Raw genomic sequence first — 12,415 nt, 5'->3', positions numbered from 1 at the left:
CTCTTTGCCGTGGAGTTGGACCATAAGACCTGAGCTTTGTGCTTAGGTGTGGCATCTGTGTACACTCATACACTTAGGCTGTGAAGAGCAAGTATATGTTAGGAGACTAAATATTACAACTACTCATTTTACAGACAACGTGCTCAAAGCTCACCAGTGAAATACTATAAAGTGCATCAGTGCTTTTAAAAGCATACCTGGAACCGCCTCCCAGGAATAGTCACCTAGGAAGAGAGAAGGCTCTGGATCCCTTAGGGCTCTTTCACACTAGAGGCTGCGGTAGAAAAGGCTGAAAGTCAGCCTTTTGCTTAACGCCAATACATAGCGTTTTCAAAGCCTTTTGAAAGAGTTTTACAGCTCATATGAAAACGTCCTTTTTTTTTCTTCTATAAAAATAAGTGAACAAGTCAGCTGTAAAACGCTTTGAAAACGCTTAAGTTGGCGTTTTCCATTGACTATCATTGAAAACGCCAACAGCCAACTTTGGCTGTAAACAGCCCTGAAAAAGCTCCTGGGAGCGTTGAAACGCAACGCTCCAAAACGCCGAGTTAGATGTGAAAGGTAAAATGAAAGTCTATGGACTTTTACCTAGCAAAACGCCAACTTCGGCCGTGGCGTTAAAACGCCGAAAAATCCCTCTGGTGTGAAAGGGCCCTTACAGCCTTTCTGATCCTCTCTGCGTCCCGTCGTTCCGCCGCCCGGGCACACCATTGTAGCGTTTGACTTTATTGCCCAAGACGCCTTCCGGTCTCCTTGGAAGGCTATGGAGTACTTAAGAAGACGAGCAAGTGTGGACTTGTGCATGCGCAGTATGGAGTATTTACGTTTGTCTTCGGTACAGTACTTGGAGACCAGAAGATCCAGCCAGCGAGAGATTTCAACTGGGTCCCTGTTGGTGGAACGAGGGGGCGTAGAGAGGACCGGGAAGGCTCCAGGGCAGGGGTGTCAAACTCAATCATGTAAGGGGGCCAAAATCTAAAACATAATCCAAGTGGCGGGGCAAATCTTTTATTATTATTATTATTATTTAGTATTTATATAGCGCCGACATATTACGCAGCGCTGTACAATGTATATATATATATATATATCTTGTCACTAACTGTCCCTCAAAGGAGCTCACAATCTAATCCCTACCATTGCCATATGTCTATATTATGTAGTGTACGTACTGTAGTCTAGGGCCAATTTTTAGGGGGAGCCAATTAACTTATCCGTATGTTTTTGGAATGTGGGAGGAAACCGGAGTGCCCGGAGGAAACCCACGCAGACACGGAGAGAACATACAAACTCTTTGCAGATAGTGCCCTGGCTGGGATTCGAACCAGGGACCCAGCGCTGCAAGGCGAGAGAGCTAACTACGCCACCGTAGTCAGGATTTAACATTTATTGAACAGTTTCAAACTAGGTGATGCAAGTATAGCAACTGTGGGGGCCTGCTCCTCCCCTTCTGCAGAGTAGAGCAGTGGAAAGACAAATCTGTACTCGAGTGCTCAGCCTGTCCCACCGATTCCCAGTTAGCACCTTCAAGCTTCTGAAGCCGTATCTTTCCAATGCCTCAATGTCAACAAATTCCTCTTCCAACTTTGGAGAGGCAATGGGAACCTATGTCTGTAAACAATGCAATGGCCAGTTGCGGAGACCGGCAGACTGGCGTCAGGAAATACATGGCTTCAGAAGGAGTGGGTTTGACCAGTCATGGTGGAGAGAGCATGAATTCTCACCATTTGTGCCCTTTTGTTTACTTGGCATTCACTTTATGATATATTATTACAAAAGACAGTGAATCTTTTTCCAGTTAGGTTGATGTTCCGTGTTAAAAGGTTGCCCAAGGCATTTCTTGTTCCTGCGCATGCAGATGTGGCAAATAGTTTATTGTCCAGAAACATGGATGCTGTTTATTTCAATTAAAAAAAATATATCTTCTTATGTAAACACAAAAGTCTGCCTGTGAAATCAACACAAAAGCATGACTAAACTAGTTATTGCAGGACACAGATGATGGAATTGTTGCTAGAAGGAAAACAGCAGAAAAAGACAAACTAGACACAAGAAAGGAGTGTTTGGTTCCTACCTGGTACTGAGGCATTAGAGCGACAGGGCTGCTTTGACTGCCATCATAGGTCAGTACATCAAAGATCCCAACACAATTCACATGTAGCCTAAAAACAAACACACAAGTATGAGGGTTATTCCTGAACCAACATTCTAAGTGTCCATAGCTTGAAATCCAGCAAAAAAACAACCCTGATGCCTCAAGCATAAGCCAACAAGCCGATCCCCGTAAGGAAGCATGGTATGAAGACAGATTGGCAGCATACTAAATTGACACGGATATGTATTCTTCCGTTCAGCCAAAATACAATAAAACAGGTTATTTACAAATAGATATAAATACCTGGTTTTGCCAGTGATGAGGATTTTGGTTGGATCCATCACACGACACGCTAGGCCGGCTGTGTGAATGGTTCGTAGCGCTGAGCTCAACTGGACGATGTACGCCCAAATCAGGGACTCCGGTAGCAGTCCAGCATGTTGCCGAGGCAAAGGACCGTCATGTTGGCCTGCAAAAAGCGATCAGATTTTTGTTTTACAGCCTCAGCAGAGCTGCCCGTGGGTAGCAGAACTCATGGAGAAATGTGATCAGCTGACAGATTAGTAAGGCTCCCGTTTGTGGTGATTACTTCCAGCTTTAGCCCATGCAGCACTCAGAAGCAACACAAGGTCATAACAAGCAAATCAAAGCCTTATGCTTTGTCACCTGACCCGATTGACCACATGCTTCTCCACAACTAGTCTACACACCGGCAGCTGCAATCCTCAGAACTCATAAAATATCATTCTGACATGAGACTAATCTACACTCAGAGAAGACCGGTGACTAGGGATGATCAATAAGATGCAAATATTTCTGGGTTTATGCAAATGTATGCATTTTTTGTAAATATATGCAAATTGAAAATGGACCAATTAAGTTCTACCCAAGGTTTAGATTAAATGGTCCATTTTCAAGCTGCATATATTTGCATAAAAAATAAAATAAACTGAAGTATTTGCATCTCATTAACCATCCCTACCAGTGACCTGCTAATTTTCCAACTTGCAATGCAAGAACCATTAAAGTGACACTGCAATATAAAACTTGCCTTCCAATTCCTTATCCACTAATTAATCAACGTGTCTAATATCAACCCACCTTTAACCCACCTGTAATGCCACCTTGCTAAAAATGAGTTAAGACACTGATTCGGGTGTGGGAAGGATTTTTTTTTTAACACACTGAACAGAGACAGGAAGATAAAATGTTGCATTGTAGCTGCATAGCTGGTTACAAAGTGTTAACCTATCAGAAGCACAGGGAGGATGTGGGCAGGGTCAGCTCAGTACACACTGTACTCCTGTAGGCTTCAAGCTCCTTTCTGGCTACCTTATGTGGGTAATGAGGTAAGGGGAGTTGGGGGTTATGGGGGAGTGTGGACTTTTGTATGTCCAATAAAAGTACAGTGTCATCCTAACAGGAAAACAAGGTACAGGACTCAGCTAACGAGATACTGTCAAATACATCTACTGTAAATATTATGGTGGCCACTAATGTTCTAATTACATAGAAATGGTAAGTTTGGATGAAAAGGATTGGATCATTAGTGGCCACCATTAAGCTGATCAAGGGCTTTAAAGAATCTGAAGCCTACAAATATATCTCTTTTGTCATTTCTCTTCAGCATTAATGCCATAGCTGAAATGCCACATCCCCGCGGCTGAACACTCAATTAATAACCCAGAAATCCCCAACACAAGATTTGGGGCTCCCTTCCTGGTAGAGGCAGAGCATTGTGCAGTAGCTCTGCCTCTACTCGCGTCAATCTCCGCTTCCTCCCACCCCCTCTCAGTCTTCTTTCACAAAGAGGGGCAGGAAGAGGCGGAGATCTGTGGGGATTGACGCGACTGGAGGCAGAACTACAGCGCAAAGCTCTGCCTCCTCCGGGCAGCAAAATCCACAACCTGGAAAGTCGTGGAATTTTGCCCCGGTATTTTGGGGGTATTAATTGAGCGTTCAGCTATGGCCTTCAGGCTGAAGAGGACGGATAAATTAAAAGGAGGTATTTTTGTAGGCTTCAGACTCTAAAATATTCAGCACCAGCAACTGCTTTCTGCTCTTCATTATTACTCCTCCCCATCGCATAGGTTCAACCTCCCTGGTGGTATGATTATTTCCAGATTTTAGGGTCTTTTCTGAACATTTCAGACCCTAAAAATCAGGAAACAATCATGCCACCAGAAAGCCAGCAGAAGCCCCTGCTCTCACTCACCTCCCTGGGCTCTAGCAATGAAGTTTTACCTCCATCCTTCGGGTGGCACTGTAACACTTTGGTGAGATCAATGACAGCGATCTCACCAGAGTGATTCAGAGCCTCCGAGGACAGGAAGATGAACGGCTTCTGACATCTGGATCCTCGGGAGGCGAGGAAAAGCTCCCGCTGCCCTCCATTCACTTGCACTGAGCCTCCAGCGGCTAGCCCGAGCTCAGCTCAGGATTACCGACAGGGAGGTTAAACAGGAGCACCACGCTAAACCAAGTGTTCTTATTTACAAAAAAGTCGCTGTGGATGCCCTGAGAGCAGCAAGAGGTTGTCTATATGCGATAAACAGCTGTGTAAGTTCTTTGGATAGACAAACACAGATTTGGACAGATCACTGAAACAGACACACAGAAATGGTTACCCCACTTTCGCTTGGTAAAGTAAGCATCCGCACTGGGATCATTAAAATGCCTGCTCATCATGGTCTCCGCTCCAGCGTGGAAATCATAAGCAAAAACCAAGGCTTTAAGAAAGAAAGCATTAGATTAGGCCATATACATGACTGCTTGTATAAATGACAGCTCTTATTAAAATAAGCATCTTCAAATTCCAATGAACGAAGATTTAAAAAAAAAAAATATATATATATTTTTACACCTGCAGGACAAAAACTACAAAGTTAAAGGACAACTATAAAAAACTAAACTCGCATTAAATTCTTAAAACTGCTGGTAAATAGCAACACACAGGCTTCCATGCAGCTTTTCATAGCCCGTGTGCAGAAAATGCCACCATGTACCTGTTCAGAGCCCTGGTTTCGCTGTGAACATTTCTATGGAGGACTGTACCATGCACAGATGTAGGGGACTTTTCCCAGCTCATTCACATTACAGAAGCAGTTCTCTCAAGCTGTATCCTGACTGACTCCTTCGGAATAAGTGGAAAAAGAGGCACAGCAGTGTGTGGAATAAATCGGCTCTGAGCTCTGTTCCTGTGTCTCTGCTTCTGCCATACTGAAGTAATCTCAGAAGAGAACTGCCAGGGAGAACTCATTTTGCATGGTGGATGTATTATTACCTTATAGATAGGTTGCAGATTCTCTTTGCTGCGCACACAGTGATAGAGCAGCCAGTGCTGTATTGCAGTATTAAACATTTAGGGCCGCTTTCCTCTGAGCCAGCGCGTGTTGTCATGCCAGCAAGCATCAGCATCGCTTACCCGTACTGTGCAGGGCTATAGGGACTCGTGTGCATGCTGTGGAAGACTGCAGCATGGTGTCCAGGATCACAACCGCATGCAATCTGGTTGGTAAACCATTAAAGATATAGGCAGCATGTCCCCATATGCCCTGCCTGTGGGGAAATGCTGGCGATTCGGCCCTAGTGGAAAGGGGCTCTAAATTAATCCTGCTTCAATATTCTCAGGGAACTGTACCCTGCCAACATGGTACAATCCACGGAGTCCAACACTGGCTGGAAAAGCTCATCTCTGACAAATAATGCATTTTCATCTCAAAAGGTTGCGAGTTCAGTTAAAAGAAAACTTTGTCTTGTCACTTCCCAACAGTCCTAGAAGTATATTTAGTTTACAAAATTTTTTAGTGAAGGACCAACTTGTAATAACAGAAATTGCCCAGTTTTCTGAAAAGGATTTTACACATTTACTGCGTTTATATGTGCGTTTCCTCACCGTAGACTTCCGACACCAGCTGCTTGTGTACTAAAATCGCACATGCATTGCAATTAGATGTGACAGGGACTCACATTTTTAAACGTGGAAAACGCAGGCGCTCACGGAGTTCCAAACGACCAAATGCGTCGCCACTGAAAAGCATAACGTGACTTCGCATTGTGCAAAATCACACCCAGCCCAAGTCAGAAACAGTCACGCCAGTTCATGCTTCTGTTGCCAAGCAACCAGTGATTTGTGCGTCTTTTTAGGCATTCATTATTTGTAAATTACCAAATCCGCAAAAAGCTGCATAGAATTAACTGCTCTGTGCCTGGATGCTTCAGAAAGGATTGGAAACATCGATATTTACATGGAATAAGCATTACAGACTAACGAATCTGGGATGCTATGTGGCGTACTTCTAAAACTGCTACCCACTTCCCTTTTGTACATCACTGCACATTGCAACTCTTCAAGGCAGTTCTTATTCACACTTCGAGTGCCCACCCTTGCTGGGAGGTGAAGAATGCCAAGATATAATGAAGCAGAGAGATAGGAAGGCTGAGGTGTAATGCAGCAGAAAGATGGGGAGGCTGAGGTATAATGCAGCAGAGAGATGGAGAAGGCTGAGGCATTATGCAGCAGAGAGATGGAGAAGGCTGAGGTGTAATTCAGCGGAGAGATGGGAAGGCTGAGGTGTAATGCAGCAGAAAGATGGGGAGGCTGAGGTGTAATACAGCAGAGAGATGGGGAGGCTGAGGTATAATGCAGCAGAGAGATGGAGAAGGCTGAGGTGTAATGCAGCAGAGAGATGGAGAAGGCTGAGGCGTTATGCAGCAGAGAGATGGAGAAGGCTGAGGTATAATGCAGCAGAGAGATGGGAAGGCTGAGGTGTAATGCAGCAGAGAGATGGAGAAGGCTGAGGTATAATGCAGCAGAGAGATGGAGAAGGCTGAGGTGTAATGCAGCAGAGAGATGGAGAAGGCTGAGGTATAATGCAGCAGAGAGATGGAGAAGGCTGAGGTGTAATGCAGCAGAGAGATGAAGAAGGCTGAGGTATAATGCAGCAGAGAGATGGAGAAGGCTGAGGTGTAATGCAGCAGAGAGATGGAGAAGGCTGAGGCGTTATGCAGCAGAGAGATGGAGAAGGCTGAGGTATAATGCAGCAGAGAGATGGGAAGGCTGAGGTATAATGCAGCAGAGAGATGGGAAGGCTGAGGTGTAATGCAGCAGAGAGATGGGAAGGCTGAGGTGTAATGCAGCAGAGAGATGGGAAGGCTGAGGTGTAATGCAGCAGAGAGATGGAGAAGGCTGAGGTGTAATGCAGCAGAGAGATGGAGAAGGCTGAGGTGTAATGCAGCAGAGAGATGGAGAAGGCTGAGGTGTAATGCAGCAGAGAGATGGAGAAGGCTGAGGTATAATGCAGCAGAGAGATGGAGAAGGCCGAAAGAGAATAGTGATGGGTATGGGGGGGCTGGTGGCAGATGACTACCTCACACAAGCCCCGTCTGGCAAGAAATATGTCCGATGCCTCCTGCAGGAAGGAGATGAAGTGAGCACTGCATCTTACTGCTGCAAACTGGTAAATGTGAATATAAGGGATAAAGAGGCGCCCTGGTTGTATAAAATATGTTAAAAACAACTAAAAAGAACAAGTGAGGTGGCTTATTTCAGACACGAAATTCTTAAACAAAGAATTTTTAATAACAGAGCACAGGCAACACGTTTCACGGGTCTGAGCCCGCTTCCTCAGGCCAATAGAAGTGCCAACAGTCTCTAGACCACTGACTTAGGGAGCCTCTTTTTTGTTGTTAACTTATGTTATAAAACCAGGGTGCCTCTTTATACCCTATATGTTCTAAATCCACCCTTCAACGTCCCCGTTGAAGGGGTATAAGGATTAGCCCTTTTTTTTTTTTTTTTTTTTTGTTACACACACACACACACACACACACACACACACACACACACACACACACACACACACACACACACACACACACAGTGCTTTTTATCAAGGACAGCGACCAGCCGAGGTCCTGACGGACCACTCTGAGTGGTCTGAGTGGAGTCTGGTTCATTGTCCCCACCTGCTGCCAGTGGTCGTTTGCCCCTAGCAAGCCACCTTTGTTAGTAGACCTTTTGCTTAAAGGGGCACTATGGCGAAAAATTGTAAAATGTAAAATATGTGCAAACAGACAAATAAGAAGTTTGTTTTTTTCCAGAGTAAAAAGAGCCATATATTCGTTTTCTCCTAAGTTGCTGTCACTTACAGTAGGCAGTAGAAATCTGACAGAAGCGACGGGCTTTGGTCTATCTCTTCATAGGGAATTCTCAGCAAGGCTTTTATGCTTTATAAAGATATTCCCTAATAAGGTTTTAACAATGATGCTGGCCAGCTTCCCTGCTCGCTACACAGTTTTGTGGCAGTTGGACAGAGCAACTGCCATTCACTAAGTGCTTTTGAAAATAAATAATTCCCTGAGAATCCCCTATGAAGAGATGGACTAGTCCAAAACCTGTCACATTTCTACTACCTACTGTAAGTGACAGCAACATAGGAGAGAAGTAATTTATGGCTCATTTTACTCTGGAAAAAACATACTTCTTGTATAGGTTTAAACATTTTAAATTGTACAATTTTTCGACATAGTGCCCCTATTAATTCTTTCCAAAAATTGTGTTACCTTGACATACTGCACCAATGGGCTGGCGTTTTCTCTTGTATCTTTTGCTCCAGGGTGCTCACACACCCCATCCACTTTGTGGTAAATGTAAAAGACATTTCCTAGCACCTGGGCGTTATTACAAATCCCTCTAAGTGGCTGCTTTATGTTTTACAGATGTAAAGGTGCAAAAATTAAACCTTTTTGCCCGAGTTAGCTTTTTGCCCACTAAAACTGTGCCTATAATGTGCTGAGACTGAAAGCAACTCAACACATTGGATTCTGACCAATGAATTGCATAAAGTATACAAAACATGTTAGTGCTGACACACAACAGGACGTTACTGTGAAAATGAACATAGATGTGGTTTAGAACCTGTTTGGACATGGACACTGAGCACATCTCATTTCCAGCTGATGGTTCTGGTGCCCATACACCATTGTAAGCTGTGTTTGTTCAGTCATAAAAGCATCCCTCCTAATGAACACAAGAGAAACACTGCAGCAAAATAGCTAACCTGCTGCTCATTGTGCTTCTCTCCCGTATACAGCAGAGCCTAGAATATTACCCATTTAGCTGCGCACACACAACTAAGAGCACAGAATGCCCAGGGCCAGAACTTTCTTCTCAAATGCCCAGTCTGGTGAACTTACAATGCTCTCCAAATGCTTTGGTTGTAAACATTTCTCGTAATGTAACAATATTCGAGTGCTGAACTTTCTTCCACGTATCCACCAAAGACATGCATTTTGTGTTGACCAGACGAAAGCCTGCAAAAAACCAAAATCATCAGTTTTACTTTTGAGTAAAAAAATTATATTCACATATTTCAGTCAGTGATCAAACAATATGCAATTTGTTGACCATTTCAGAAGAAAAAGTGTTATAATTGAATGCCCAAAGCAAACTGAGAAGTTAGCTGGGAAAGGGGGAGAAATGTATTCATTGGCCTGCTTCCTGGTAGTGTTCATGCCGCTGTAGTGCCTGATTGTGCTGTGCTTCAGGGCAGACATGTGCAGTCTTCAGTTCCTCATTGTGGGGACACCAGAGCTTACTAAACATGTGTACTAGAAGATTCAGCAGCACAATCAGACATAACACTGGTCAGACCCTGCTGCCCATCTGAGCCCGATAGACTAACAGTGAGTAAAATGGGGAGCACTTTATACCCTCATATCTCTGGAGGGTGCCAGGAGTCCACAAATTGAAGGGTCTGCAGAGAAGGACCAAGTTTGCCTACATCCCGATTGAGATTCGTATTGTATACTGCACGTGGACAGCAGCATGCAACACGGGGGCAGCTCAAACTTGCAACAACTGCGCATGTGTCAAGCTTCATGAATTAAGTCACCTCCGTAATATCTCCAAGATCCGCCCATTCTTAACCCCGGACACGACCAAACTGCTCATCCATGCCCTCATCATCTCCCGCCTTGATTACTGTAACTCACTCCTTTCTGGCCTCCCCCTGAAACGCACTGCCCCCCTTCAATCAGTGATGAACGCGGCTGCAAGACTCATCCATTCTTCGCACCGCTCTGCATCCACATCTCCCCTTTGTGAATCCCTGCACTGGCTCCCTATCCGTCTCAGGATAAGTTTCAAGATTCTATGCCTGGCGTATAAATCTGTGCACAAAACATGCCCTACCTACATCTCGCAGCTTGTTCACAAGTATACACCAGGTCGCCCCCTCCGTTCCTCCAACGACCTTCGCCTCACCACCCCGCGCATTTCACACTCCCATGCCCGCCTCCAGGATTTCTCAAGAGCTGCCCCCACCCTCTGGAATGCCCTTCCACCACCCATCAGACTTGCTCCCTCTTTCAACACATTCAAGCAAGCCCTCAAAACCCACCTCTTTATGATGGCCTACCCACCTCCTACCACACAGTAACTCTCTAAGGAATATTTAACAGCCCCCCCTAGTGTTTCCACCCCTCCCTTTAGATTGTAAGCCTCTGGCAGGGTCCTCCACTCCCTAGTGTAATCTACAGGATCATGTGCTCCTGTCCTATGACAGCCTGTACTTGTATTACTGGGCCTACCTAACCAGCCCATATTGCATGATCATGTATTTTGTACAATTTGTATGTATAACTTTGTTCTATGTGTATAACCCTATGTATGTCATCCTTGTATCATTGTATATATTTATTGTCCAGCGCTGCGTAATATGTTGGCGCTTTATAAATACAATAAATAATAATAATAATAATAAGTCACGCGATTTCATGCAACTTAACAAGATTTGGATACTGGGCATGCATGGCAGAGCAATCCTCAGTGCAGCATGACTGCAGCACTGCCATGTCCCTTACTTGCTCAAGGCAACCATCTTTCTGCCGCACTCGAGTAAACGTATTAGTACGCGATGGGGGTAGACCACCTTAAAGCACCAACAATCTGATGTGAAATAGGCGAGCAGCTGCAGCCTTGTGCAAGTGTTGCCTTGATAAAGGGACCTTATGCGGTTCCAAAACAATGGCTTGAAATTTTACATGAAACAAAAAGATTTGTATGGGAGGTGCCAGCTTCTCCATACACATGTTCTACATGGGTGTCATCCCCTTTTTCTGCAACACTCCTGAGAGCCTACAAGGTTTGATCCTATTCTGAGTGTGAGAATCTAAATTCAAGGACTTTAGAACACCAGTAGTTTTTTTTTTTTTAAGTACTTTTCATTTATTAGTGTTTGTAAAAGATGTTCCGATTACAGCTATTAAACTTCCACTGTCTGTGAAGGTTAATGAAGGGATGAAAGCTTTTCTCTGGCGCAACATGTGGTCTCACCGTGAACTCTTCTCAGACTGTAGGTCAAGTCATCTTTGCTGTTTACAGCTTTGTAGCATGATGTAATGTACCCAAAGTTGCTCGTTTTGTGTATTCGGTTGGGAGGAGGCAGAGGTTCTAGTGGGAAAAGGCTGTGATAGCTGTCTACCTCTGAAGGGACACCTGGAAAATACAGATCACAAAGAAGAAAAAAAAACATAAGGCATTTGTGCTAAATATAGAACATGCCACTTAGTAAACTCTTGCTTTATTATAATCACTACTGTCCATGTATTTTAAAAACAGCCAAAAAACATTACGGTATTTATGCTATATGCCCAAATATCCAGAGTCTAAATGTAAATCCTTTATCCATGTTTCCCCATGTATAAAACAGGACTCCACTTACAAACCCAATACCTAGAATGTGTGAGCACATCTCTACATGCAGAGCGGGTGCTAAAATCATGGGCGCTTGCCCAACATCTAGTAGATCAGGATAGCAAGGATTGGCCAGCACACCAGACTCTTTTCAAAGCCATTTATTCCATCACAATTGTTTCTCAAGTCTAGGGAAAGGGGTGCTTTGAAAAACCCGAAAATTGTTGGTTGTGATGGAAATGGAAAGAAGTCTTTTGTGCTGGCCAATGACAAGTTTGTAAGTAGGGGGAAATTATTGGAAATGCTCGAGGTAAACTTACCAGGCATATCTGCTTGATCAATTTGAGCCATGGTTATTAAATGCCGGTTAATTAACTCCTAAACAAAAGAAAAATAGATTGTGCATCAACATGCCATGAACAATAAAACCAATCCTACGTAGGAGTTTACACACAGGTATAGAACTCATTTCATGTCATTCAATTAGGGCCCTAGGAGGACTGGGGACAATAGAGCAGGTGGTTTGGTTAGATTTCCGCCAGCAGCTAATAGTTTACTAACGCTTTGTTTTTTTAGAACAGTAATTTTCTAGTTCTTGTTTATTTTTTTTAAATAGACAAAAT

The 12,415-nt window shown here is 44.0% G+C and overlaps 1 protein-coding gene across 6 annotated transcripts in view; it reads right to left on the bottom strand.

Annotated features, from left to right (window-relative positions):
• PAN3 (poly(A) specific ribonuclease subunit PAN3) overlaps window positions 1-12,415 on the bottom strand; it is a 134,886-nt gene that overhangs the window by 9,631 nt on the left and 112,840 nt on the right. For all 6 annotated transcript variants that reach the window (XM_068267003.1, XM_068267005.1, XM_068267002.1 and 3 more), the window contains 6 exons: window positions 12,113-12,170; window positions 11,433-11,594; window positions 9,293-9,409; window positions 4,723-4,824; window positions 2,399-2,564; window positions 2,075-2,162 (listed from right to left, as the gene is read on the bottom strand). In XM_068267003.1, the coding sequence (XP_068123104.1) occupies window positions 2,075-2,162; window positions 2,399-2,564; window positions 4,723-4,824; window positions 9,293-9,409; window positions 11,433-11,594; window positions 12,113-12,170 (693 nt within the window). The remainder of the gene's footprint in view (window positions 1-2,074; window positions 2,163-2,398; window positions 2,565-4,722; window positions 4,825-9,292; window positions 9,410-11,432; window positions 11,595-12,112; window positions 12,171-12,415) is intronic.

This window comes from Hyperolius riggenbachi, chromosome 2 (genome assembly GCF_040937935.1).
Source record: "Hyperolius riggenbachi isolate aHypRig1 chromosome 2, aHypRig1.pri, whole genome shotgun sequence".
In the NCBI taxonomy this organism is placed as follows: Eukaryota; Metazoa; Chordata; class Amphibia; order Anura; family Hyperoliidae; genus Hyperolius; species Hyperolius riggenbachi.
This window is presented reverse-complemented; position numbering and strand designations above follow the sequence as displayed.